Source organism: Aquarana catesbeiana, linkage group LG02, assembly GCF_042186555.1.
Source record: "Aquarana catesbeiana isolate 2022-GZ linkage group LG02, ASM4218655v1, whole genome shotgun sequence".
NCBI classification, from domain to species: Eukaryota; Metazoa; Chordata; class Amphibia; order Anura; family Ranidae; genus Aquarana; species Aquarana catesbeiana.
In genome coordinates, this window is record NC_133325.1 from 545515062 (window position 1) to 545542733 (window position 27672).

Sequence of the window (27672 nt, forward strand, 5' to 3'; positions counted from 1 at the left end):
TATGGCGAGATGATCAAACATCCCCAGTTTTGGGGACAGTGCCTGGTTTAAAAAGGCTGTCCCTGGATGTTCCTGCTTGTAACCCTGGCTGGGAGCCCCATTAAGGTTCGGGAGCCACTCAGCCCAGACATAGTGACTGTGATGTTGGATCCCTCTCCTCCCTGCTGCTTGACTGAACAGCATGGCTGGGGAGAGGAGAGAGCAGAAGCTTTATTGTGATTGGCTGTGTTGATAGCTGGAAACTTTAGCCCTACCTCCAGACCACCTAAACCAGGGAAGACTGCAGACCAGCTTTTGGTGGACCATGATGCAGGGTATATAGAAGCAGTTTATAGTGCTGTGTATAGCACCAACAAATGTAAATTCACTTTTTTTTTGATTAATACATTTGTTGGAAGATTTATTATGAGATTTTTTCACTTGCCTTACAGTATTTCATGCATGGTTTATAAATGTATAGAGTAAAAAAGCATTTTGGGCACAAAGGAAGCTTAAAACAACATCAAGAACAACACACACATGCAAACGTGATACCCTGTGATTATGTCCACCAAATTGTGTCAGAAGGACTCAGGGATCAAGTTCCAGTGGATTACAGCACTAAATGCATTTTGAACTGTATTTCACACAGAGTGGACTTTGCCAGACATTTACAGAGTGTATCGTACATGGACTTTGTATTCATATTAGCTGGCACAAGGCAGTTGTTTACTAATTGTTTTTAAACTAGTTTATTTCTCATTAACATATGTTATGCTTTTTACAAATTCCTTTTTATTATTGGTAGAGCACACTCAATTATATTGATAGGACGTGCACAATATTTATCTCCCACTCCCAATCTACCCCAATAATAATGACCCCAATTCCCCCACACCTGAAGATAATGGGGTAGCTGTGGGGCACCGTGCATGTGTGCAAGAAGGCACTGCCAGTCTGTGTATTGCCGGAGCCCACAATTAACTGCCCCCCTCTTTACTACCGAAGCTCACTATCAACTGCTCCACTACATGTGTGTCTGTGTGTACTGCCCAAGTCCACTATGAACTGTACCCTCTGTACTGTCTGGGCTTCCTATCAACTGCCCCTCTGCACATGTGTGAGAGGGCACCACCTAGAGTCTGGGTGTTCTGCCTTCTCCTCTGTACTGCCTGTCGTCACCATCAACTGCCCCTTCTGTACTGCTTGTCCCCACCATCAACCGCCGCATCTGTACTGCCTGTTTCCATCATGGATTGCTTCCCTCTGTAATGCATGTCCCCACCATCAACTGCCTCCTTTTCTACTGGCTGTTCCCATCATCAAATGCACCCTCTGTAATGCCTTTCCCTGCCATCAACTGCACCCTGTGTACTGCTTGATTTATTATACCACTGACACCAACTTACACAGCAACACTCTTTCCTCCCACTGACACTGGTTCAGGGGCATTTTTTCTTCCAGTGACAACACTGATGCATGGAGATGTTTCCCTCACACTGATGCCATTATATTTTTTCTTTCATCACTGTTAGTGGTATTTTGTGGGTATAAGGACTGTGAAATACGTGTACAGTATTTACAGTAACTAGGCACAGGTTTTGTTTAATCATCTTCTTTTAAGCCACTTCCACTGCCTGGTGCAATCTAGCCATGGATGAATCGGCCAGGAGTGCCGACAACGCGGGATACCTGGACAGGTAAGTGTCCTTATATTAAAAGTCAGCAGCTAGAGTATTTGTAGCCGCTGACTTTTATTTATTTTTATTTTTTTTACAACAGGCTGGATCTCTGCTTTAACATTTACATATCTTTTATACTGTTTAAACAGTGATTGAAATGGTTGCCTGCTGTTGTGGGTGCACTTAAAAGTTGGCATGGTCAATAGAGTGTCCCCAAATTTAATTTTGGAAATATGGTCACCTTATACATAGTTACATAGTAGGTGAGGTTAAAAAAAGACACAAGTCCATCAAATCCAACCTATGTGTGTGATTATAGCAGAACAGAACTAAACCATTCATTATAGCCAAGAAAGCTGCCATCTTTTGTCTCTGTTTGATCTGCAGTTCCTGTGGGCCTGCACATTTGATCAGCTATGACACCATTAATTTGAACTGTTCAGTTGACAGCACAGGCAACTGTAATAGTTATCATTCACAGCCTGACCTGAGTGTAAATCTTTTGGGACACAGTAAAACTGATGGGTTTAGTTCCACTTTTAATGTATGGGTACTTCTGAAAATCTGTGTTGTGCAAATTAACAATTTATATTTGTGTGCATTTAAATAGTTTTAATACAATTTAATAAAAAGTAAAAAAATGTCTGTTTGGCAGATGCAAAGATGCAAAACTATAACTGTAGGGTAACCAGCAGACACTATGACAACTCTAATGCAGCGTACACATGGTTGGACTTTTCGACCGGACTTGTCCGACGGACGCCAACGGACCAAATCCGGCGGACAATCCGATCGTGTGTGGGCTTCACCGGATCTTCAGTGGACTTTTCCAGTCGCAAATCTGACGGACTTTAGATTTGGAACATGCTTCAAATCTTTACGTCATAACTCTGCCGGACCCAGAAATCTGCTTGTCAGTATGCTAGTCCGACGGACAAAAACTGACGCTAGGGCAGCTATTGGCTACTGGCTATCAACTTCCTTATTTTAGTCCGGTGTACGTCATCACGTACGAATCCGTCGGACTTTGGTGTGATCGTGTCTAGGTAAGTCCGTTCGTCAAAAAGTCCATCAAAAGTCCGTCGAAAGTCCACTGGAAAGTCTGTCGGACCAGTCCAGTCGAAAAGTCCGACCATGTGTACGCGGCATAAGTCAAAATAAGCCATTTTACTGTTTGTGAATTCTTCTGCACCCACAAATGCACCATTTTATGGGTGTTTCAGATAAGATGTAATTGTCTATACAAATGCGAATCAGCCACTCAAGCAATGAGTGCTGAGGAAGGGGGAAGCGATATGATTTCTCCCATAGCCTAAAGTACAGTACCAGATTTCTTACTGGAGTTCTGGTGACCGATTGGGCAGCATAAGCATGTAAGAGCAAACATTGCTTAGTGCCTATGCATACACTTTAAGTTAACCTGTACTGAGTACCTCTTTATTTTAATATGGATACTATGCTAAAAACGCTAAAGCCGCGTACACACGAGCAGAATGTCCGACAGAAAAAGTCTCTGAAGCAAGTACAAGACAGAAGTTATTGGCTACTGGTTATTGAACTTCCTTTTTCTAGTCCTGTCGTACGTGCTGTACGTCACTGCGTTCTTGATGGCCGGACTTTGATCGGACTTGGTTTGACCCTGTGTAGGCAAGACCGCTTGAATGGAATTCCGTCGGAGTTCCGTCAGAGAAACCTACGGAGTTTATCGGCAAAACCGTAAAAAGTAAAAATGAAGGCGTTGCTTATATAAGCCAACCACATTTCATGTGTTTTTTTTCAAGCACAGTTAACTTAAATTATTTTTTTAAAGAAAACATGTTTAGCATGTCTATAAACAGCGTCATTTTGTATCCAAAACTACTTACATGGTGTTATATATTTTATGCAACAATGGCAGACTGTAGATACATAAAACTACTGCAAACTACTGTGTATAACATTCTTATTTCCCCACAGGTGGTAAACCCTTTCAAGTTCATAGATGTTGCAGAATAGGTGTACTATTCTTGCCTTACCTAGAAAAAGGTAAACATCTATGCATCTCCTAGTTAATATCTTTAAACCAGCAGTTTTTAAATTATGTGATATGAAATGCTTGTATATTGGCCTGTTTGGTAACTTACAGGTCTGTTTGAATAAATGCCTTACATTTGTGACAAAATACACAAAAAGTATATTTTTTCAAAAAAGCTGTACCTTTCATCATTAAAAAGTAGTTTTCAAGTTCTAGTTAAGTGACTTTGCCTAGGATGAGATGTTCTTAGTCTGCTGCAAGTTGAGGAAAGCAGAGTGAGAGGCTATAGCAGGAGGCTGATCTGTGTCAGACATATGTGATCACAGCTAGGAATAGCACAGGAATAACAATTTACATGACTGTCATCTTGGTCCAGAAAGTAGATGCTGACCTTGGGTAATTCTGCTTAACACTTGTTTATTGTGTCAATATCCAGACTTGTTAAAACAAAACAACTGTATTATGGTTTGCCTTAAAAAGATTTCTTGTATATCAGACAATTATACATTTGGCCCTTTGATAGCCAACCTGTTTTCCAAACTTGCACTTTTGGAACTACATGTTAGGATTTAAATCTTTACTGTCCCTTGATTCAGACTTAATCTTATTAAGTTATACTTTCTTTTACCTAACAACTCTTCTATATAGTCGCTCTTTTTAACTTTATTCCAATAATATTTCTCTTTTTCACAGAGTTTAACAGAATTGCATTAACAGCATTTTGGATCCATCATAATCTAAATTTTCTGACCATCTTAAAACTACATATCTTTCGCCTGTTACACAAAAATGATAAAGCTTGTGATGTTAAGGAGTTGTGATCTTGTCTTTTCTAAGTTAGTGTGCCTTGATATGGAGTTTTCTCAATTTGTAGTAAAAATGAAAAATATCAAATCTTCAAAACATAAGAAGGAGCTAGTAAAGAGGGAACGAGGGAAAATAATAGGGGGTGGGGTCCAGCTTCTGTGATGAGTAGAGAAACACAACTGATGTCAAGGGGGGATATTTGTATGTATGTATTTAGATAAATTTCCAACAGTAGAACCATCTCCATCGGAAGGCCTCCTCCATCCCCTCAATAGTGATGTGAGTAAAGAGTGTTTATAGAGCCTCTTTAAAATGCATTGTGATGGAGAAGAAAGAAGGCCTGATTATAAGGGATTTGAAAGTCTGTAACTGTTTGTGGAGTAGTCTGACTGTTTGCCAGAAGGTTTAGTACCTGGGGCATTCCCAGAAAAAATATAGAGGATAGAGCCTGTTATGCAGGATAGTAAAGGACCCTGTACCATCAGTGATCAGTTTGTAGCTCACCTCCTGGTAAGTATTACTGATAGATGATTTATGGGAGAGGTATGTTGGTATGTCAATTTGAGATGGGGAGAAACTAGTCTTTAAATCCCAGGACATTTCTGAATAAAGATCAGGAAAATCAGGAAGTGGGTGCACAGTGCACTAGTAACGGGTAAAGTATGGAGAGAGTGTGCCTCACAAAGCCTTCCTCTATGAAGTGAGTTTCATATGGTTTCAGGGGGCTGGCATAGGAGACAGAAAATGGTGTAATTAGAGTATCCCAGGGGAGAGTATGTGGAATTTTTTTTCATGTGTGGTATGGTTGGCCAAAAGGAAACCATGGGAAGTGAGCGAAGCATAAGCGTTCAATTCTCTGCATCATCTGGAGGCCAGTATCAAATATGCCTGGTGAAAACTGTGGGTTGTCAAGTACCGGGAAAATGGGGAAGGGTAAATGTTCAAACATGGGGCATATTTTATGAATACTACTAATGTGGGGCACTATAGTAGTTTGGTTGCGTATGCAGGTCGTTATGTCTGTAGTACACCAAGGGAGTTGTGGAAGAGGAATTTCTGTCATAACCTGTTCTACCTCTATCCAGATCTATGTCTGCGTCACTACACAATCCTGTTCAAATGTGAGGCTGCATAAAAAATGGATGCCCCCTCTGGACTTAGCACACAAAGTACCATCTAAAAAAATCAAATTGACTTGTGTGCCCAGATGAATCACAGAAATACTGTTCTCACTTCTATAAAGAAGGATGTTGGAATCTGTTTCTGTGGAGCCTGGAGGAGGTAACTAGAAGAAAGTTACCAATGTCCATTTAATTATCGCTACTACACTAATAAGAGTATGATAATGTACTGTCGTCCTGTCAATTTTGACAATAAAAGGCAGAGGGTCTAAGGCAACTATGGACTCTCATGGTACAGTAAGGACTTACATACACAGTTGTATAAAAATATATATAATCAAAGGGGTGAACAGCGCTGATCAGCAGACATAAATAGGACCCTCAGAGATAAAGTAAAAACATTTTATTGTTGTTAAAAAAATAATAAAATGTTCACCAAGGCATACAGCAGTCGATTGATGGTCATGCAGAGACTTGGATTAAAAAACTGAAAGTACCTGAAGGCTGGAGCCACATGGATGACACAGGGGCTTAGAGAAACCCAGCACAAAGCCGTTGGACAAAGAACACAGGAGCACCGCTGATGGTTGTCCACCTATCACTACTCTCATTGAGTAGTGATAGGTGAATAAGGGGAGGAAGGGGGTTCCCTGTCGCAGAACATGCCCACTTTTGAAGAGTGGCTGTGCTGTGTGTTAGGGCCTGGCATAGCAGCATGCTGGGTAGCTACCATCTCTGATGTGGCTGAAATCCTGAAGTTGGAAGCTGAGGGACTGAAATAGCGCTAACCCTACTGTAACTTTATCTTCCCTGGAATTGGAAGGTGCTTGGAAGCATTTCGGTGGGGCATATTGTGGATGCCAAGCTGGGAAAAAGTTCAGCCGTTTTTTTCAGCTCCCAGGACAAAGAGATTGCTGTCTCAGCTTACTTTCATTGCTGGTCACAGGCCTCACCATTCCAGCATTATTTCTACAAGTGTAAACGTAATACCTTCCCCTGGTGGATAAAAGAAGTGACTGCCCACTATGGTGTGCACAGACATCCTTCTCACTGTTTATGTTGTTTAATATTTTCACTCCCGATGAAGCCACTAAATATGGCACAACGAGTTATGGGGATATGATTTTGTGTACATTTTACTAAAGGTTACATTCTTGATTTGAATAGAATGACAGTTTAACCCTTTCATGACTAAGCCTATTTTTGAAATTTGGTGTTTACAAGTTAAAATCCATATTTTTTGCTAGAAAATTACTTAGAACCCCCAAACATTATATATATATATATATTTTTGGCAGAGAATCTAGAGAATAAAATGGAGATTGTTGCAATATTTTATATCACACGGTATTTGTGCAGCGGTGTTTTAAACGCAAATTTTTGGAAAAGGGACACTTCCATGAATTTTAAAAAATCCAAACAGTAAAGTTACCCCAATTTATTTGTATAATGTGAAAGATGATGTTACGCCGAGTAAATAGATACCAAACATGTCATGCTTTATAATTGCACGCACTCGTGGAATGGCGACAAACTATGGTAGCTATGAATTTCCATAGGCGACGCTTTAAATTTTTTTACGGTTACCAGATTAGAGTTACAGAGGAGGTCTAGGGCTAGAATTATTGCTCTTGCTCTGACGATCGTGGCGATACCTCACATGTGTGATTTGAACACCGTTTACATATGCGGGCGTGACTTCCGTATGCGTTTTCTTCGCTGCGCGAACTCGCGGGGACGGGGGCGCTTTAAAAAAAAAAATTTTTTTAATTTATTTTATTTATTTTTAGACTTATAAATTGTGTTTTAAAAAAAATGTTTTTTTTTTTTTTACTTTTATTGCTGTCACAAGGAATGTAACCATCCCTTGTGACAGTAATAGGTGGTGACAGGTACTCTTTATGGAGGGATCGGGGGTCTAAAAGACCCCCGATCCCTCCTCTGCACTTCAAAATATTCAGATTGCCGAAAACGGCGATTCTGAATACTGTGTATTTTTTTAAATTTGGCGCCATTGGCAGCTGAGTAAAGGGGAAGTGACGTCATGACGTCGCTTCCGCGTTTACATTGAGAAGGCTGGAACGAAGCCACCCACGGCTTTGTTCCAGCCCGCCCACAGCCACCGGAGGCAGCCGATTGGAAACCGGGCCTCCTGTAAGAGCGGCGGGAGGCGGCGGGAGGGGGGGTTGTCCCCTCCCGCTCCTCCGGTAAAACAGCCGAGCGGCTTTTAGCTGCATCGGTTGTTATATACGGGTAGCCGATCGCCCGCTCAAAACAACGCTACCGGGATGATGCCTGCAGCTGCAGAAACCCCGGAAAGCCAAGGCCGCACATATACGTATGGTCGGCGGGAAGGGGTTAAAATTGTATGCAGGTATACAAAACAGAAGAGAAATAATACTAGAGGGACAGCAGAGAAGAGTTAAGAAAAGGAACTTGGTAAGAATAAGTAAGTCAAAGATTATAGAAATTTAAGATAGCTCTCTTAAGGCCCCTTTCACACTTGTGCGACTTCATAGTTGCGTGATTTTGCCGCGATTTGGGAGCAGTACTACTTTGTACGACTTTGCCTTTGGCATTAACCATTCTCAGCTTGTGCTTACAAAGTTGTACTGAAATCGTGTCTATATTATTCAGGTACGATTTGCATGCTACTTGAGGGTTTAACATTGAGGTCTATGGACATCAACTCACATGGAAGTTGGACCAAAGTAGTGCAGGGACTATTTTGAAGTCTTAAAGTCGTGCCAATATGAATAGTAGTCACTGAAAATCATGGAGAATGACTTGTCGTACGATTTTGCAGTACAAAATCTTGGGCAAGTCGTATAAGTGTGAAAGGGGCCTAATGAAGACAATCAGAAATTAATAATGAGAAGATGTAAGAAATATTATGAAGCAACATACAGTACAATACAGTATCTACTCTACTGATATAGTCTGCCTCCTCAGTGTTACAGGGGAACTTTACCAGGTAGTCCTCCTAGCACAGGTTGGTCAAAGAAACAAATGATCAACTCTGAAATAAGAAAGAGCTTTTTAAAACATGCATAACAAAGGTTATGTTTTAAACAAGTCTGGGTACTGACACAACAAGCAAATGTTAATACAGTGTTAATTCTACCGGAAGGACAAATAAGAGCAGTTAGGAAGTTACCCTGTAGTATGCCTGAATAAAGATGCTGCTTTTTTCCTAAAGAGAAAGGCCTTCACAAGAACGATCCATTCAGGTCCGCCTGTCAGTTTTTTAGGCGGACCTGAACGGACCCTCCATAGACCTCTATGGAGCGTCGGATGTCAGCGGTGACATGTCCGCTGACATCTGACCCGCTCCGATTCGAAAAAGTGTAACGGAGGAAAAACGTACTTTTCCATCCGTTTTCGGATCGAATTGGGTGACGACGGACTCTACGGTCCGTCGTCATCCGATCCCCCATAGGGGAGAGTGGCGCTCTGACAGGTCCGTAGCTGCACAGTGTGCAGAGACAGACCTGTCATCTGCCTGCTCAGCGGGGAGCGGCGGAGCGCTCCCCGCTGAGCAAGCGGATGTTCACGGGGCGGATCATCATGGATCCGTCCCGTATAAAAGAGGCCTAAGGCAGATGAAGGTATTATCCTGGAGGTATTGTAAGAGGTAAAAAATACCTGTGTTATACTAAGGGCTCATTTACCCCAAACGCATACATTTCTAAAGTAAATCTCTTTAGTAGCCTTAGCTACTACAGTGATTACTGCCGTCCTTTGGGTGCTGTGCTTATTTGTTGCCCTGCTGCATAGTAACCACTGGGGGGGTCACTCCCTCATTGTGGCACCGTTCAGAGAATGCTCTGCACTTGTCTCAATGAATGCAAAATGTTCTCTGATACGATGAGGTGGAGAGGAGAGGTGGTAATGCCACAATCGCCACCTCATCCAATCAAAGAACGATTTGCGCTCCTTTTTTTCTAAATGGCGGCTGTGCTGAGCGAATGACCCACTGCAGTTACTATGCAGAAGGGCAAATGCTTGGCACAGCACTCAGAAGACCAAGGCCATTACTGTAGTAGGTATCGCATATGCATATAAAATATAACATCTCTCAAGTTCAGCTTTAACTTTGCTTTACAACACACAACTGCAGTGCCATTACTATTTGAGTTAACACATGTTACAACATGGGTCATGGTGTACATTATGGTGTGAATGAGCCCTTACACATTATTTATAATGCAAGCATTAGTAGGATGACCTAAATCTGATGCTAGGCCCACTTCAAGATCCTTCCTCTGCTTCTGTTACAATTACACAGGCTTTTCCATAGTCCAGGTTGTCGTATTTATTTTCTTTTTTAATTTTAGATAAAGGCTGTTTTCACTTAAGTTTTGTGCTTACTAATTATTCGCTACCATTATGAAAATCAGTCATTCTGATCCTCAGCATCAAGAATTGTTATTCCATGCTCTCATTCTTCAGTTTTTCTGAAAAATATTAACAATTTCCTCTTTTTATCTAGCTTTAGTTTTTTATGTTTCTCAGTAATGTATACCTCATGTCTTTGTTTATGTTCCTTTATAATCACAGTGCCAATTGCACCTCTACTACACTTTTCATTCACTTGGTCTGCTCTCTTTCCCAAATTATCTTTATTATCAATGCTTCATTTTTTCAAACAATGAACCCCATGCATGTGGTCATCCAAATCCCTGGCCTCTTCCCTCCCCCCTTTAGAGTTTATGGTTCAATCAGGGTTAATTGTTCTCTTTTCCCATACTACTGACATCTCCTTTAGTGTTACGTTCTAGTCCAGCTCCCATACAGAGCATTTCTTCTGGAATGGTTTCCAGCTCCTCACTCTGTAGAGCCTGAGTAATTAGTGTAAGTTCTTCACAGAGAGTCTCATAACGGTATCCAACTCGAATATCAGGTACATTGGTTCTTCTGATATCATTCCCCTCTGGACCTTCACGAAGATAACTGGGGCCCAGCCAGTAACTTTTGAACTGTCACAAAAAAAAAGGTTAAAATAAATAGAAGCCCTTCACAGCAAATGTACATGTTAAGGGGTTACACAAAACGAACATTCTTTTTGGGTGCTTGCTGAATAGCAGATTTAGCCACCAGGCTATCATATATCTCAGGGATTTTGAAGATGAGATCCCAGGTCTTGCCACTGCAGTTATTATTAGTTATTACCCTGCTTACGTAAATGTTTTCTGGATAATTCAAAAAAAGATATAAAACTTCCCTTACTGCAGATGGACAAATATGATTTAAAATCAGGAGGCTACAGAGCTAACAACATTGGGAGGTAATCGCCAACAGATGTAAGGCATCAGTGCATCCACAACTGAAATACTATATTCAGTTGGCTGACTTTTTAATCTGATGCTAAAAATTGATGTTACAAATTCATTGGTGATGTGTAAAGTGGAATATCTAGAACAAGACAAATCTGTAGTCCTCTCACTGTAGAGAAATTGCAGTACACAGTTGTAGATTCCTATTAAGAAAAGCTTACTGTTTAAAGTTTTCCTACAGTTGGAGGGTTGTATGTTAGCTATAACTAGTTATAGTTATAGATTGCCTCTTGGCAAGCGCTACTCTGCATATGATGAATATATTAAAGTATAAAAAGTTTTTACTCTTATTTGTTTTAGTGTATGATTAAAGAGGAGGTCCAGCTCCCCCACAAAAAAATTAAAGTCAGCAGCTACCAATACTGCAGCTGCTGACTTTTAATATATGGACACTTACCTGTCCAGGGAGCCCATGATTTCGGCACCCCAGCCAGTCGTCGGATCGGCTGTCGGGTGCAGCCGCCGGGATTTCTGGTAAGGGAACCCGGCATTGAAGCCTTTCGGCATTGAAGCCTTTCTACTTTTGAGTGGAACTTCGCTTTAACGGCAAACATAGCCAGCCTATGACACTGTTATGACAGAATGTTTTCTAGTACAATGGTCCACTATGATAGTGGTCAAATTCACAAGGACACAGGGCCATCTTATCAAGCGGGCACACCTGGGCATAGCCCAGGGGCCCCAGGTGCACATATGGCCCCATCGGGGCCATCAGATCTAGGGGGAGGCTGCTGGCAATGCTGGGGTGGAATGGTACTCTAGTAATACTGTTAGCAGCGGCACAGCGCACATCTGCTGCATGCAGTCTTCAAGTTGTTATCATTGGTGATCACGGGTGTGGGCGGCTCGATCTGCCGCCCGGCCAGGAGTTTGTGGCTCGGAGCGGGTGAGCTGTCACTGTGCTGTGCTGATCCTATTACTCAATACCTCACTTGCAGAAAACCTGTGAGAGAGCTATTGCGAGACACAGGAATAGGAATGCAGGCACAGCGCAGCGTGTTGAACAGGCCAGTGACTGCTCCGTGTCCTCACGATCCATCCTATCCCTGCTGTGCCTGCCCATAGTCCACCCTCAGATACACACAGCACTGTGAAGGGGCTTTCTGTGTGTATATGCAGGTGTGCAGGACAGATGCCAAACTGGGATACACACACACTACAGCAGGCGCACAGTAGTAGATTCTGGCTGAATAATTTGTTGAGTGTGTCTAAACACCCCCTAGACAATTGCAGATGGACCTTCCTCTGCTCTACTCTCTGCTCTGAGTCTCTGATTGAGGGCTAAGGCCACATTCACACTAGTAATTAGGGTCGGTGTGCATTGTAGCAGCAGTAACGCCTAAGGCTGTCAGTGGGTACATGAGGCTGCCAGCCCTGTTCGCTATAGTGATTGCTGCTGCATGCACTTTGTGTCCAGCAACGCTCACCACAAGTAATCACTGGCTGCACAGAGAGCCATGAATAAGTGCAGCCACCGGCAGCCGCACCTACCGGCAGCCGCACCTACCTGCTGAGAGCTGCAGAAGGTACTGGCGCTACAAAGCGCACCAGCCCTAATCACCACCGGTGTAAATGTAGCCTAATTTACACTATATACAGTGACAGATGTTTTACTGCATTGTAAAATGTCTGTCACATCAGGGATACTCAGGAAGCAATTGTTTCCTATGTGTCCCATTCACCCTGCAACGCATGGTGCATTTTATCGCAGCGCACCATGCCAAATCGCACTGCACTCTACAGCAATGCAACGCGCCTGACTGCTGTACATTGCCCTGAATGAAGTGTATGTTTTTTTACACTTCAAATAAAGTTCCTACAAAAAAAAGGGAGTAATGTGATGCACCACACTGCCCAACCACAGCCAGAAACGCAGAGCTGCCAGTTCAGTGAATTGCTCTGGCAGCTCTGCATTGTGTGTGAATACAGCCTGAAAAAGGCTGCCACTCTTCTGAAAAACAATCCACACATGGCAAAATCACCTGCTCACCACTTGTTTTAACTCCCTAAATACTGCATCACCCCACCACAACCACATGCATTGCACACAGGTGCGGCGAAGTTGCAGCACAGACCTATCAAATCTAATAAATTAATAATATAATAAATCTATCAACCTTTTATACTTTAAGCCCCCGTTCACATTGGGCCTATTTGACATGCGATTTGACATGTCAAATCGCATGCCAAAGCAGAGCCTATTGCCAGCAATGGCACTGTCTGAATCGGTGCGACGCGGGCTTTGCGGCACCGCATCGATTTCCAAAAGTAGTTTCTGCACTACTTTTGGGGACGATTTCAATTGACATCTGTGCATGAACCCGCACAGATGTCTGGAAAATCATCCCCAAAGTCGGGCTGAAATGCCGGTTTGAGCTGAACTTGCATGATTTCAAACCTGCCCTCAGTGTGAACCTGGGTTTATTCTGTAGTGCATTACTTTGCCCAGGGGCCCATAATTCTATTAAGATGGCCCTACAAGGACAGCTGGGGTTGGCCACTGGTGAGAATCAGTGGATTCTTGGCAACAGAGCTAAACGCTGCATGCTCATTTGAGCAGTAACATGCAAATAGAGCCCCAGACCAACACAGGATGCAGACAGATGATGTTTCAATGGCATTTCTGACCACACACCACCTGGCTCACAGCTAATCGACCAGTTTGTATGGGGCTATAGCACAAAAAACAGCAGAATCCAGAGGCAACATTTAAGGCTGAACGCAGCAAAGTATCCACCCCTGGCCACCCGGGTGAATGTAACCTAAGCTGTGCAACAGACTCCTACAGGACTAATGCGGCCCATGATGACTCATTATTCTCATGCCTTTTGACCAAGAAGGGCAGCACATATATGCAGAGTGAACCCAAAACTTGTCATCTGGATGCTTGTTACAGGTCAGTGACTCAGAATGTATTTAAAGTGTATGTAAACTATAATGAATATAATGTGTTTCACTTATATACTCCTTTTTTGGTCTGTTAACAATACCATTAACAGCATTTTTTATATCTCTTCAATAGCAGGAAACAAAACTTGTTGACCCTAAAAGAAAACTTTTGAGTTACAGTGCTGTGAAAAAGTATTTGCCCCCTTTCCGATTTATTATTTGTTAGCATATTTGTCACAATTAAATGATCTAGATCATCTAATACGTTTTAATATTACACAAAGATCAGTACTAAATGCTGTTTTTAAATGATTGCATTTATTAAGGGAAAAAAGTTGTCCAAATCTGCCTAGCTCTATGTGAAAAAGTAATTGCGCCCCCCCCCCCCCAAAAAAAAAAAAAATTATGAATGAACTGTGATTAACCAAATTATTCGGAAAGTTAAATTTCACTTGCCACACCCAGGCCTGATTACTGCCAGACCTGTTGAATCAAGAAATCACTTAAATAGAAGCTGTTTGACAAAGTGAAGCATGCTAAAAGATCTCAAAAAGCAACACATGCCGAGAGCTAAAGAAATTCAAGAACAGATGAGCAATAAAGTAATTGACATGTATCAATCTGGATAGGCTTACAAAGCCATTTCTAAGGCTTTGGGACTCCAGCGAACCACAGTGAAAGCCATTATCCACAAATGAAGAAAACTTGGAACAGTGGTGAACCTTCCCAGGAGTGGCTGGCCTACCAAAATTACACCAAGAGCACAATGAGGACTCATCCAGGAGGTCATTAAAAAACCCAGAACAACATATAAAGAACTGCAGACCTCACTTGCCTCATTTAAGGTCAATGTTCATGATTCAACAATAAGAAAGAAACTGGGCAAAAATGGAAGCCATGGGAGAGTTCCAAGACCAAAGCCACTGCTGACCTAAAAGAACACAAAGGCTCGTCTCACATTTGCCAAAAAACATCTTGATTATTCCCAAGACTTTTGGACAAATATTCTGTAGACGGGAGAAACAAAAAGGTGAACTTTTTGGAAAGTGTGCATCCTGTTACATCTAACGTAAAACTAACACAGCATTTCATAAAAATAACTGTCAGAAACCATGAAATCAGGCCGAGACAGAGGTACTGTTAAATCGCACTTGTTTAATAATAAAAGTAAAAAGAACAAATGTATTCAGCCAAAGTTCAGTAACCGGAATGAATAGTCAGCCAAGCCAGAAGTCAGGGATCAATATAGTGGAACAGCAAGCAGGGTGTGGAGCCAGAAGGGATGTCAGCAAAGCAAGTCTTGAACAGGATCGCAGGAGATTCTGTGATGATGACCAAGGCAAAGGCAGAGATCCTCTGGACTGGACGGCTTAAGTAGGCAGGACTGACGAGCAGGATATCATCAACAGTTGAGTAACTGTGGAGAGATAGGAGCTGGCAATTAGCCGACAGCTGAGTGGCCAGCTCAGAGAGGGAAGGGCTAAACCCAGCCCTGACAATAACATCATACGAACAGTCTAACATGGTGATGGTAGTATGATGGTCTGGGGCTACTTTGCAGCTTCAGGACCTGGACAACTTGCTATAATTGATGGAACCATGAATTCTGCACTCCACCAGGAAATCCCGAAGGACAATGTCTGGCCATCAATTTGTGACCTCCAGCTCAAGCGTACTTGGGTTATGCAGCAGGACAATGATTCGAAACACACCAGCAAGTCCACCTCTGAATGGCTCAAAAAAACAAAATTAAGGTTTTGGAGTGGCCTAATCAAAATCCAGGCTTAAATCCGACTGACACCGGAAGTGGATGGAGGAGTGAGTCAGTGAGGAGCGGCGTGCGTGCTCTCCTCACTCCACCTATAGCTTGGTAAAGCTCAGGAGTATATGGCCGGAGGAATGCACTAGTAGTGCTGAGTACCTGCCACTGCCACCAGCAACCTACTACCTGCTGCATGAAACTAGCTGACGCTGCTTTGTGGATTGGTGATATGTGAGCCCTTTTGCCGTTTGTCCCTACCTAAAGTGGCGTTTCCTCTCCCAAGGAGCTGAGGTGCTTCCCCCTTCAACATCCTCGGGTGTTCTCGTCGCTCGTCGGGTGCCGCTGGAGTCGTGTAAGACCCGGAAGTGAAGCCGCGATACACTCTCGCGGGATTACGAGCCAAGACACTCACAGTAAGAGCTGACGTCAAGGTGTCAGCAGGGAAGGACCGCTGAGACCGTTGAGAGCGGCACTAAGGTGAAAGGCTGATCTGAATGACGAACGAGACACCAGAGGCGCTGAGAAGATTTGACCCCGTGAATGTCGAGGAGTGAACTGTTCATCTGGGGGGTGAGTTTCTGGAGGGGGGAGAGTGGAAATTAAAATGTGAAATGGGACTGAAGGAAGTGCTGCTATCTTTCATAAACACCATTCTTATGCCCTTATTTTGAAAAGAAGCTTAAATAAGAAATAGTAACCTGTGGGACTTGCTGGTGACATGAAACGAGGGCTGTAGTACATTGCATTATAACATCTCATATTGTGGTATACTATATTGAGAAGCTTAACTCAGGGTACTAGCAGTTGAAATGTTTGAAACTTGAAACACTCCTAAAAGTACCTCTCTCTTTATCTGATACTCCCTTATATTGACTCCTGGTCCCCTCATGTATTGCTGCAGCACGATAAACAATACAAATTAGTTGTGGTCAGAGGGGTTAAAATGTCGACAAGAAGGAAGGGAGATGAGCATGCAAATATGGAAGCTATGGGGGCTCAGTCTCTGCGATCAGCTAAAGAGAAAGAAAAAGACAAGGGTGGAGTGTCAGCGGTGGCAGGGGCAACGGCAGCAGCGGTTGCAGCAACTGCAAAATTAGAGAAATTGGTCAACGCAACGGACCACACGCCAACGAAAGGGGTGCAGCAGGCACAAAGCAAGACAGCAACGGACAGGAAGAGTCAGGGACAGATGAATACGCCTACAAGTAGTATTACAATAAAGAATCCCTCAAATAAAGGTGCAGGTGCAGTGGGGAAAACATCAGAAACAAACAGTACCCAGACTCATATAACGGAAGGCGAGCCATCTCTTAAAGAAATCCTTACAGCAATTAACGCCTGCAAACAATCTCTGAGTGAAATGTCAGACCAAATGAAAGATATTAAGGAGGAACTATCTCAAGTAAGCCATGACCAGAGGCGGCTCTCTAATTAGGCAAATAAGGCGGCCGCCTAAGGCCTTGCAATCCCAGGGGCCTCGTGGCCGCCTAATGAGCCTAACGCGTGTGTGGGAGATGCAGGGAATGTCCCCCCGTCGGTGTCTCCATCTTGCGTCTGGGGCCGCAACTCATTTTCCCCACCCAGGGACAGACTGTCACTCACCACTGCCTGAGGTCGGAGGGTCAGTGGGTGGAACCATGTACTCCTCTCCCCCAGCTCCTCCCTCCTGCCGTGCACCGCGGATCTCTGACTCCGGCTATGTGCAGAGCTTGGATAATGCCTGCAGTAGCTGAGCAGCTCCCCCGACTCCCCGATCTCCTCTGCAGGGTGGACGATCTGAAATGGAGGAGGACCTGTCAGAGCTGAAGCCCGGCGATCATCCAGGAGCCAGTCTGCAACTAACAGCCTCAAAGGTACAGTCCTTCCCGTGCCCGACACTGACACATCCCACCCGTGACGTCACCTCCTGACTGAGGGTTTCCCAAGAATTACCGCTGCCTTCCGCCCTGCCCCCTGTGACCTCACACACTGCCTTGAGTGATGATATGCATGCAATCCAGCAGATGATGCCACCTACGGACCCCATGCTATCATCATTATCCTCCTCATCCCCTTGTTCCTGGCATCCTACCTCCTTTAATACTTCCCACTGTCAGCTTCTTACCAACTTACCCCTATCATCATCTCCATCCTCATCCTAATCCCCCTGTTCCTGGCATCCCACCACCCTACCATCATCTCTGCTGTACCCCACTGCCAGCTGACTACCACCTCACCCCCTCTCATCATCATCCCCTGTCATTATCATCACCATGTACCCCACACCTAGCATCCACCACCCTACCCCTGTTGTACCCCACTGTCAGCTGCCTACCACCCCACGTCATCATCATCCCCCCTGTACCCCACTTTCAGCTGCTTACCACCCCACGTCATCATCATCCTCCCCTGTACCCCACTGTCCGCTGCCTACCAACCCACATCATCATCCCCCCCTGTACCCCACTGTCAGCTGCCTACCACCCCATGTCATCATCATCCCCCCTGTACCCCACTGTCAGCTGCCTACCACCCCACATCATCATCATCTCCCCCCTGTACCCCACTGTCAGCTGCCTACCACCCCACGTCATCATCATCACCCCCCCTCCCCTGTACCCCACTGCCGACATCCCACTCGTCAACATCCCCATCATCTCTCTGTATCCCACCTCTGGCAGCCTACCACCCCACCCCCTGTCATCATTCTCATCTTAATCCCTCCTGGTACTCCACTGCCAGCTTCCTACCACCCCACCCCCTGCCATCATCATCCCCCCCGTACCCCAACCCTGACATCCTACCACCCTGCCTCCTGTCATCCCTATGTAACCCACCTCTAGCATCCACCACCCTACCCCTGTTATCATCCTTATCTTTATCCCCCACGTACCCCACGTCTAGCATCCACCACCCTACCCCCGTTATCATCATCATTCTCTTCATCCCCTGTACCCCACTGTCAGCTGCCTACCACCCCACCTCATCATCATCCCCCCTGTACCCCACTGCTGACATCCTACCAGCGTGCCTATTGTCATCAACATCCCCATCATCCCTGTACCCCACCTCTGGCATGCTACCACCCTACCTCCTGTCATTATCATCCTCATCCCTCCTGTACCCCACCTCTGGCATCCTATCACCCTACCCCCTATCATTATAGGGGAGATATGATCTCAGCCTCTCCCCAATACTCCCACCATCACCCCAAACTGCATCCTGTCATCCAACCATCTGTACCCCAACAGTTGCATCAAACACCATAATACTGCCCTGCCACCCAGTGAGCAAACAGTGAGTGATAAGTAGTAACCCATAGCAACCAATCAGTGAGCAGTAATAATGTGCAGTAACCTATAGCAACCCTTCAGTGAGAGGTAATAATGTGCAGTAACCTCTAGCAACCGATGAGTAAGCGGTAATGACATGCAGTAACCTCTAGCAACCAATGAGTAGGCTGTAATGATGTGCAGTAACCTCTAGCAACCCATCAGTGAGCGGTAGTAAAGGTGCAGTAACCTCTAGCAATCCATCAGTGAGCTGTAATAATGTGCAGTAGCTTCTAGCAACCAATCAGTAAGCAGTAATGATGTGTAGTGACCTCTAGAAACCAATCAGTGAGCCTGGAGCAATCAGTGAGTGTGAACTAGATCTTTATGTTTATATTATTAAAGTTTTTTTTAGTTAAGTTTATGTTCATTTGTTTTTTGGGATGTTGGGATGGGAAGCGAAATTGCTAGGGGTGGGGGCCAAGAAAATGTTTGAATTATTTTTCCCATAATGGGCGTGAGTAGGGCCTCATGTCTAAGATTTGCCTAAGGCCTCATAAAGCCTAGAGCCGCCTCTGGCCATGACCTTAAGAAAATGGCTGAAAGAGTGACAGAAATAGAAGGGAGAATAAGTCTGTTGGAGGATGACTTGAACCCAATGAAGCAAGAGATGAAAGCACAGAAAGATCAGATAAAAAGGCTTATGGAAAAATTCAACGAAATGGAAAATAGACTTCGGAGGGACAACGTGAGGATAGTAGGGCTCCCTGAGAAGAGTGAGGGATCAGACCCAATAGGTTTCATGGAAAAGTGGTTAATTGAAACTTTTGGAAGAGAGACATTCTCACAGCAGTTCTCTATTGAAAGAGCGCATAGAGTTCCATTTAGACCTCCCGCTCAGGGAAGCCCTCCAAGAGCCTTGTTACTGAAATTTCTAAACTATAAGGATAAGGTGACTCTTCTTCGAAGGGCTAGAGAAAGAGGGAACCTGTCCTATAATGGTGCTAGGATATCAATGTACCCTGACTTTTCACCTGAACTGCAGAAGTGTAGGATGGAATTTCTGGGAATTAAGCGTAGCCTTCAAATGTTTGATATTACATACGCTCTTCTTTATCCTGCCAGGCTTCGGGTAAACGCACTTGGAAAAAGTCAGATCTTTGAGTCCCCGGAGAGGGCGCGAGCATGGCTGGAGGAAAAGAAAGATCAGCTTTCGCCAAAATAAACAGGAGTTGTAAATGAGGAAGGAATGAGAATAAAGCGATATATTTTGTATAAGTGGGGTGGGGGGACTCACAGGGTTGAGATAGTATAAGAGATGGGTTTCTTTTGTTTGGGTGAAGGGAGAAAGGGATGGCGGGGGGGTGGGGGAATAAAGGGAATAAGTAGGGAAAGGGTAGAGGAGTGTGTGACGGTCATTAAAAAAAGCCATCAAGGGGGACCTAGAATGGTGTGGGGGGGGGGGGGGGGGGGGGGGGGGGGTGAGGGTTTGGGGAGGTGGGAAGGGGAGGGTAATGATTATAGTAAGAGGATACAGAAAAGGATACGTTTGAATCACAGGATCGTAAGGAAATGTTTTTGCACAATAAATAATATATTATCTCACAGGGTTACACAGGGTACACTAGTAAAATATAAAAATAGTTATGATAAATACGTGTGATATGTGAATTATGGGTAAGATTCTAGGACTTGAAGTTACTAAAGTAAAAAGTTTGAGTGATGGGGAAAACCCCTCTTATTAATAGAGATAAGCACTTTAGTTGTTCAGAAACACAAAGGGATAGAGCACTGTTTATCTAGTGGAGGGGACTTAGAGGTGGTCCTTTGGTTTTTTTTTTTTTTTTTTGCCTGTTCCCCCTACCACAAGATCTCCTGTCTATAAATATAAATAGTAAATCCTGGTTCTGAACATTGGGTCATGGAACGTTAGAGGGTTGGGTTCTCCTGTTAAAAGAGCAGCAGTATTTGATGGTTTGGATACATTTAAAGTTGAAATAGCCTGTCTGCAAGAGACACACCTGACAAAAGATACAAAAATTAACTTGAGGAATAGAAGATACCAATACCAGTTCCATTCTACGCATACCTCCTACTCAAGAGGAGTATCAACTTTGATTGGCAGTGGGGTAGCGTTTACTTGCAGACAGTGCAGGGTAGACGAAGAAGGGCAGTATGTGTTCTTGCATTGCGTAATAGAGAATTTGGAATGCGTACTGGCTAATATATACATCCCTCCTCCGTTTAAACTGGATACTATGCATAACCTCATGGAATTTATAATTGACAAGACTGAGTTACCAGTCATAGTGGTCGGGGAATTCAACGTAGTCTTGGATAGTAAAACAGATAGATTTCCCTTGGGGAAACAGAGTCAAGGAAAACATGAGACAATTTCTTAAAGAAGCAGGGCTGTCCGACATCTGGAGAATACGGAACCTGAAGGCCTCACAGTTTTCATGCTACTCGAGTTCCTGTGCTTCATTGTCGAGGATAGATCTGGTTTTAGGTAACGGGTCAGCATCACAAGTAATAAATAACGTAGTTTATCAACCTAGAGGAGTATCGGACCATTCCCTGCTTACAATCTCGGTAAACCCAGGACACAAGAAAGTATATAGAACATGGAAGTTGAACCCAGCTTGGCTGGAAGTAATAGAGAGCCAGGAAGGGGTAATAGCAGAACTGAAGGAATTTATAAAACTTAATTCGGGAACCACATCGAAGGGGGTGATGTGGGATGCACTGAAGGCATACCTGAGGGGTTCACTTATACAGAAGGTGTCAAAAATTAAAAAAACATCACGGGACTGGGAGGAGAGGTTCAGGAGGGAACTAATTGATGCTGAAAGGGAGTACACGAATGAACCTTCCCCTGAAAAACAGAGACTGTGGGAGAATAAACAACAAAGGTATAAAGATATAATTATTAGGAAAGTAGAAAATAAAAGGGTATTTCAGAAACAAATTATGTATGGGGAAGGGGAAAAAGCCGGGAAGATATTGGCCCATATAGTTAGGACCAGCTCCCCCCCATCCATAGTCCCAGCCATTAGGACCTCGGGAGGCGAGATATCATCTCAATTAGAAGTAATTACCGAGACGTTTAAAGAATATTATAAGGGGCTATATAAATCTCGTGGGACTATGGGAGAGGGGAAAATGGATAATTTCTTTCAAAATATCGAAATGCCAACATTGGAGGGGATGGATATTGACGATTTGGAAAGACCAATTACAATAGAAGAGATCAAAATGGCGGTAACAGAAATGGCCAACCATAAATCACCTGGCCCTGATGGTCTCCCAGTCGAGATATATAAACAGTACGGGGAAGTACTATTTCAGGAACTTCTAGACGTGTTCAACTGGGCAAAAGAGAAAGGGAGATTACCTACATCAATGACAGAAGCCACAATTATTGTATTGCATAAGGAGGGGAAAGACCCCCTGGATCCTGGGTCATATAGACCCATATCATTACTCTGTGCAGATGTAAAGATTTTAGCAAAAGTTTTGGCTGCCAGAATAAAGAAAGTGATCCACAAAGTAGTCCATCCGGACCAGACGGGATTCATACCCCATCGTACAACAAGTATGAACATCAGGAGAGTTCTATTGAACTTACAGATTCCCACGGAAAACAGGAGCTCTAGGGCAGTTCTTCTGCTGGATGTGGTAAAAGCATTCGACAGCTTAGAATGGGAATATATCTGGAGAGTATTAAAGGAGTATGGTTTTGGTCCTTCATTCATTAATTGGGTTAAAGTATTGTATAATGAACCAAACGCAAAAGTTAAAATCAATAACGATTACTCGGCTAGGTTTAAACTGGAGAGGGGCTCAAGGCAGGGATGCCCTTTGTCTCCCATGATTTTTGCCTTAGCTATGGAGCCATTAGCTACAACAGTGAGGCAAGATAGAATAATAGAGGGGTTCCGGAGGGAGGATGGAGAGGAGCGGATCGCATTATACGCGGATGATGTCCTCATATTCATGGGAGACACTGAGGGATCCCTGAGACAAGTAATGGATATATTCTCGAGGTTTGGGAAAATCTCGGGATTATCCATAAACTGGGGAAAATCAGTTTTATTACCATTGGACCCCGTTAGAGTAGATGCCCCCTTAAATAATAACAGGTTAGAAATAACAGAGATAACGAAATATCTGGGTATTAAAATAACGAAAGATCCAGAGAGTTACCTAAATAAAAACTTAACCCCCTTGTTAAAGAAATTTAAAAGTAAGACTGAAATATGGAAGGGTCTCCCGTTATCAACAGCGGGGAGGTGCAATCTAATTAAAATGCTATGGCTTCCCCAATTACTGTATATAATGCAGAATTCGCCAATATGGATAAGTAGGAAATGGTTTAACAAAATAGATACAATATTTAGAGATCTCATATGGAAAGGGGGATCCCCTAGGATAAGTTTGCAGACTTTACAACTTCCATCGCAGGAAGGGGGGTTGGCAGTACCCCACCCACGAAGTTATTTTTTGGCAGCCCAGCTGCAGCACCTGGGGAGAAATTCGATTCCTAGGGGATTCAGCAATGAGAGATTGTTGATCATGGGAGCCCCCCATAGGACCGTGATAGAGACATTGGAGGCGGACTCCTTTATACATAAAACCCCTACAGTCAAATTAATAACAAAAGTTTGGAGATCTATTAAAGCCACGAAGGGAATGAGTGGATGGACTAAATGTACTCCATTGTGGAATAATAAGAACCTACAAGAACTACATGCAATAGGGAAAATCAAATTATGGGAAAAAAGAGGAATAAATAAACTAGTCCAGCTATATAATCAGTCTTCCCTAAAATCCTTCTGGTCATTGAAGGAGGAATTTGATATACCGGATTGGTCATTATATAATTATATACAAATTAAACACGCTCTTAAGACACAGTTTGGGGGTCAGGGACCCTCCTGGAATGAGTCAATTATACTTCAAAAGCTGGGAGACCAGGAGGGCCACTGCGGGTCTATAGCTGAAATATACCCATATATTTGTAAAAATAGCATAGAGGCCCCGGAAAAACTTAAAAGTAGAGGTAAATGGGAAAGGGACTTGGGTGTGTTTTCAGATGGACAGTGGAGGGAGATACTAGCGGGGGGACACCGGGTGTCAGTCTCACCTGCCCAAAAGATTTCACACCTGATGCTACTCCATCGGACTTATTACACCCCTAAAAGGTTATTTGAATTTGGGCGGAGGATAGATGCCAACTGCCCCAGATGTCAAGATGTGGGGGACCTGTTACATATGTTATGGAAGTGTCAGAAATTATTCCGGTATTGGTCAGAGATAGTAGAAACCCTCAATAAGATCTTCTCTTTAGAACTTAAAATGGATCAGAAATTATGTATCTTAGGAGAAGGGGAGAGTACAGATAGAGGAATTTACAAGTCTATAATAGTTCAGAGATGTCTCTTCCAGGCAAGAAAGTTAATAGCCCAAAGGTGGCAGGCAAGAACCCCCCCTCGGAAAGATGAGTGGATTAAAACGGTGACTGAAACGATGTGGAAGGAAAAGGCAGTATATATAAAGAGAAGGAACCTGAAAGAATTTAAAAAACTCTGGAGACCCTGGTTGGAAGAAATGGGATACCCACTGTAGGGAAATATAGATATAGTGTCCTTATGATTATAGAAGTTAATAAAGGCAGAATGGTATGAGGTGGGTAGGATGAGTGGGATGGGGGGGGAGGGAGGGAGGGGAGGGAAGTGGCCTGGAGGGGAAGATAGGCGGGGGGGGGGGGGGGAGACAGGAAGGAAGGGGGAGATCTTTTATCACCTTCTGGTAAATTTGCACGTATTCTCTGTCCTAAACTCATTCTCTCATAAGTTTAATACCCCGGGTACATATGTTTTGTATAAATGTGGTATTTATTTCTTAAAAGAATCGATAGTAGATGAGATGTAGATTACGTTGTACCAATAAGATGAATAAATAAGGGGTTAGGGAGGAAGGTAATTTGGGCTAAAAGGGGAAGGGAGAGAAGGGAGAGGGAAAGAAAAGAGAAAAGGAAAAAAAAATGGGTAAAAATAAGAGAGCACTTTTTATTGGCTTCCTATATACATCTAATAGTGGTTTTAGTATTGTGTTAGCACATGAATATTGTATATTGTGATGTATTTTGTATGAATATAAATAAAAATTATTGAATTAAAAAAAATGTAATCCGACTGAGATGGCAGGTGTGTCCAAGATGGTGCTAGGAGTGGACGTGTAACTGTCAGGGCTGGCTCAGCCCTTCCTCCCGCTCAGCTGTTGGCTAATTGCCAGCTCTCATCTCTCTCTACAGTTAACCAGCTGTTGTGGATCTGCACGTCAGCATCGTTACTTAAGGATCTCCAGCTCACTTCATTCCTGCCTTCGCCTTGGTCACATCACAAGAAACCATCTCCTGCGTTCCTGTTTGAAGACTGGCTTTACTGATATCCCTTTTGGCTCCTTATCCTGCTTGCTGTTTCTCTACTTGGATCCCTGACTTCTGGCCTGGCTGATTACCTGATCTGGTTACTGAACTCTGGCTTGGCTGATTACACGATCCAGTTACTGGACTCTGGCTATGCTTTGACTATGCTTACTCTATTTACCTTTTTATTTTTATTAATAAACAATTGTGATTTTACTGTACTTCTGTCTCGGTCTGGTTCATGGTTTCTGACAGTAGGTGAAGGCCATGAATTCAGAAGATACAGTCAGTCTATTGGTAATATTTTTTCCAGATTGGATGAGCAAGATCACCGCATGGATCAGTTTGCCATAGCGGTACAAACGCTCCTGAGTGGCACGGCTCACCTGGAAACTCCCACTGTGGCTGCTCCGGTACAACCTGAGTTGCAGGCCATCCCTGCTTCTGCGCCAGTCTCTGTGCAGGCACCAGCCTTGAGTATTACCTCTATAAGAGGTGTGTCTGGTTCCGCTGGGGCGATCCAGTTCAATGCAGAGGGTTTCTCAACTAAGTTAAGATATACTTTGAGATGCTGCCCCAGGCGTTTCCCATAGACAGAAGCAAAGTAGGGTTCGTGACATCTTTGTTTTCTGAGAGAGCCTTGGCCTGGGCTAACCCTCTATGGGAGATGCATAAACCTGTTGTCTTGAGTTTCCCTGAGTTTGTGGCCTCCTTTAAAAGGGTATTTGACATTCCCGCATGCTCTGCTTCTGCTGCCAAGTGCCTCATGTCCATCAAACAGAGTACAAGAACTGTTGCCGACTACGCCATTGAGTTCCGTACTCTGGCAGCAGAGGTTGCTTGGAACAATGAGATTCCATCAAGGATGAGATGGCAGCCCCGAGATATACCCACTGAGCTGGACAGCTTGATCTCGTTTGCCATCCTCATTGACTCCAGACTCATAGAAAGACTTTCTTTTAAGGAGCACTTGCGGAAGCCTCCTGTACGTTTGCCTCAGAGCTTTGCAGTCCCACCCGTGCTTCCCTCACCTCCCATGCCTCCTGGTACTGAGTCGGTCAGCCATGCACTTGGGCTTCACGCGTCTCTCTGTGGATAAGAGAGCCTTTAGGAGGAGGGAGAGATTGTGCCTTTATTGTGGCCAGGCAGGTCACTTTTTGAAGTCTTGTCCTACCCGTCCTGGGAACACCTGAACCTTGAGGTCCTGTCATGGGCAGACCTTAGGTGGTGTTGTGTCGTCCCCAGTTATCCAGAAGGATAAGCCCCTGTTTTGGTCACCCTTTCTTGGGCTAAGTCGTCTATCGAGATACAGGCTCTAATCGACTCTGGGGCTGCAGGCCTGTTCATTGATGCTGCCCTTGCATCAAAGCGCTCAATTCCACTGCAGCTGAGTGACACTCCACTTGCCATTGAGGCTCTTGACGAGAGGCCTCTACAGCCTGCCCATGTGACTCATGAGACGGTTCCATTGTCCATGGACATAGGGGCTCTTCACCATGAGATAATCCAATTCCAAGTGATTTCCTCTCCGCTGGTTTCCACTGGTTATTGGTTATCCTTGGTTACAGAGGCACAACCCCTCTTTTGATTGGCTCCGTGCTGAGGTTCTCTCCTGGTCACCACAATGCAGTGAAACATGCTTCCAGAAGGTAGCCAAGGTCCTGTGTACCTCTTCACTCTCCTCCCTGCCAGAGGAGTACCGTGATTTTAGCGTTGTCTTTGACAAAGGTCAAGCAAGTAGTTTACCTCCACACCGGCCGTATGATTGCGTAATTGACCTTCAACCTGGTGCCACTCCCCCTCGTGGCCGGGTTTACCCTTTGTCGGTCTTGGAGGATAAGGCCATGGAGGAGTATGTTGCAGATGCACTTTCTCGGGGTTTCATCCGCAAATCCTCGTCTCCTGCTGGTGCTGGCTTCTTCTTTGTGAAGAAAAGGAGGGGTGAACTGAGACCTTGTATTGATTATAGGGGTCTCAATCATTTCACGATTAAGAAAGCCTACCCGATCCCGTTGATTACAGAGTTATTTGACCGCCTCAAGGGAGAAACGGTTTTCACTAAGCTTGATCTGAGAGGGGCTTACAATCTTGTGAGGATTAAGGAGGCCGACGAGTGGAAAACGTAATGCCTTTTGGCCTTTGTAACGCCCCAGCAGTTTTCCAGGAATTTATTAACAATGTCCTCCGAGATTTGTTGCAGTTATGTGTGGTGGTTTATCTCGATGATATCCTCATATTTTCCAAGTCCCTGGAGAGCCACCACACAGCCACCACACAGATGTCTGTCTGTGCTTCAGAAATTAAGAGAGAACAATCTCTATTGTAAACCGGAGAAGTGTGAGTTCCAAATGTCATTTCCACTGCTGGTTTTTCAATGGACCCAAAGAAACTTTCGGCAGTC

General features: G+C 44.0%; 1 protein-coding gene across 6 annotated transcripts in view; it reads right to left on the reverse strand.

Annotated features, from left to right (window-relative positions):
* Window positions 1–1740: 1740 nt before the first annotated feature.
* The window catches only part of AMPD2 (adenosine monophosphate deaminase 2), a 334786-nt gene continuing 308854 nt past the window's right edge, over window positions 1741–27672 (reverse strand). For all 6 annotated transcript variants that reach the window (XM_073615888.1, XM_073615890.1, XM_073615891.1 and 3 more), the window contains one exon: window positions 1741–10582. In XM_073615888.1, the coding sequence (XP_073471989.1) occupies window positions 10331–10582 (252 nt within the window). In that variant the 3' untranslated portion in view covers window positions 1741–10330. The remainder of the gene's footprint in view (window positions 10583–27672) is intronic.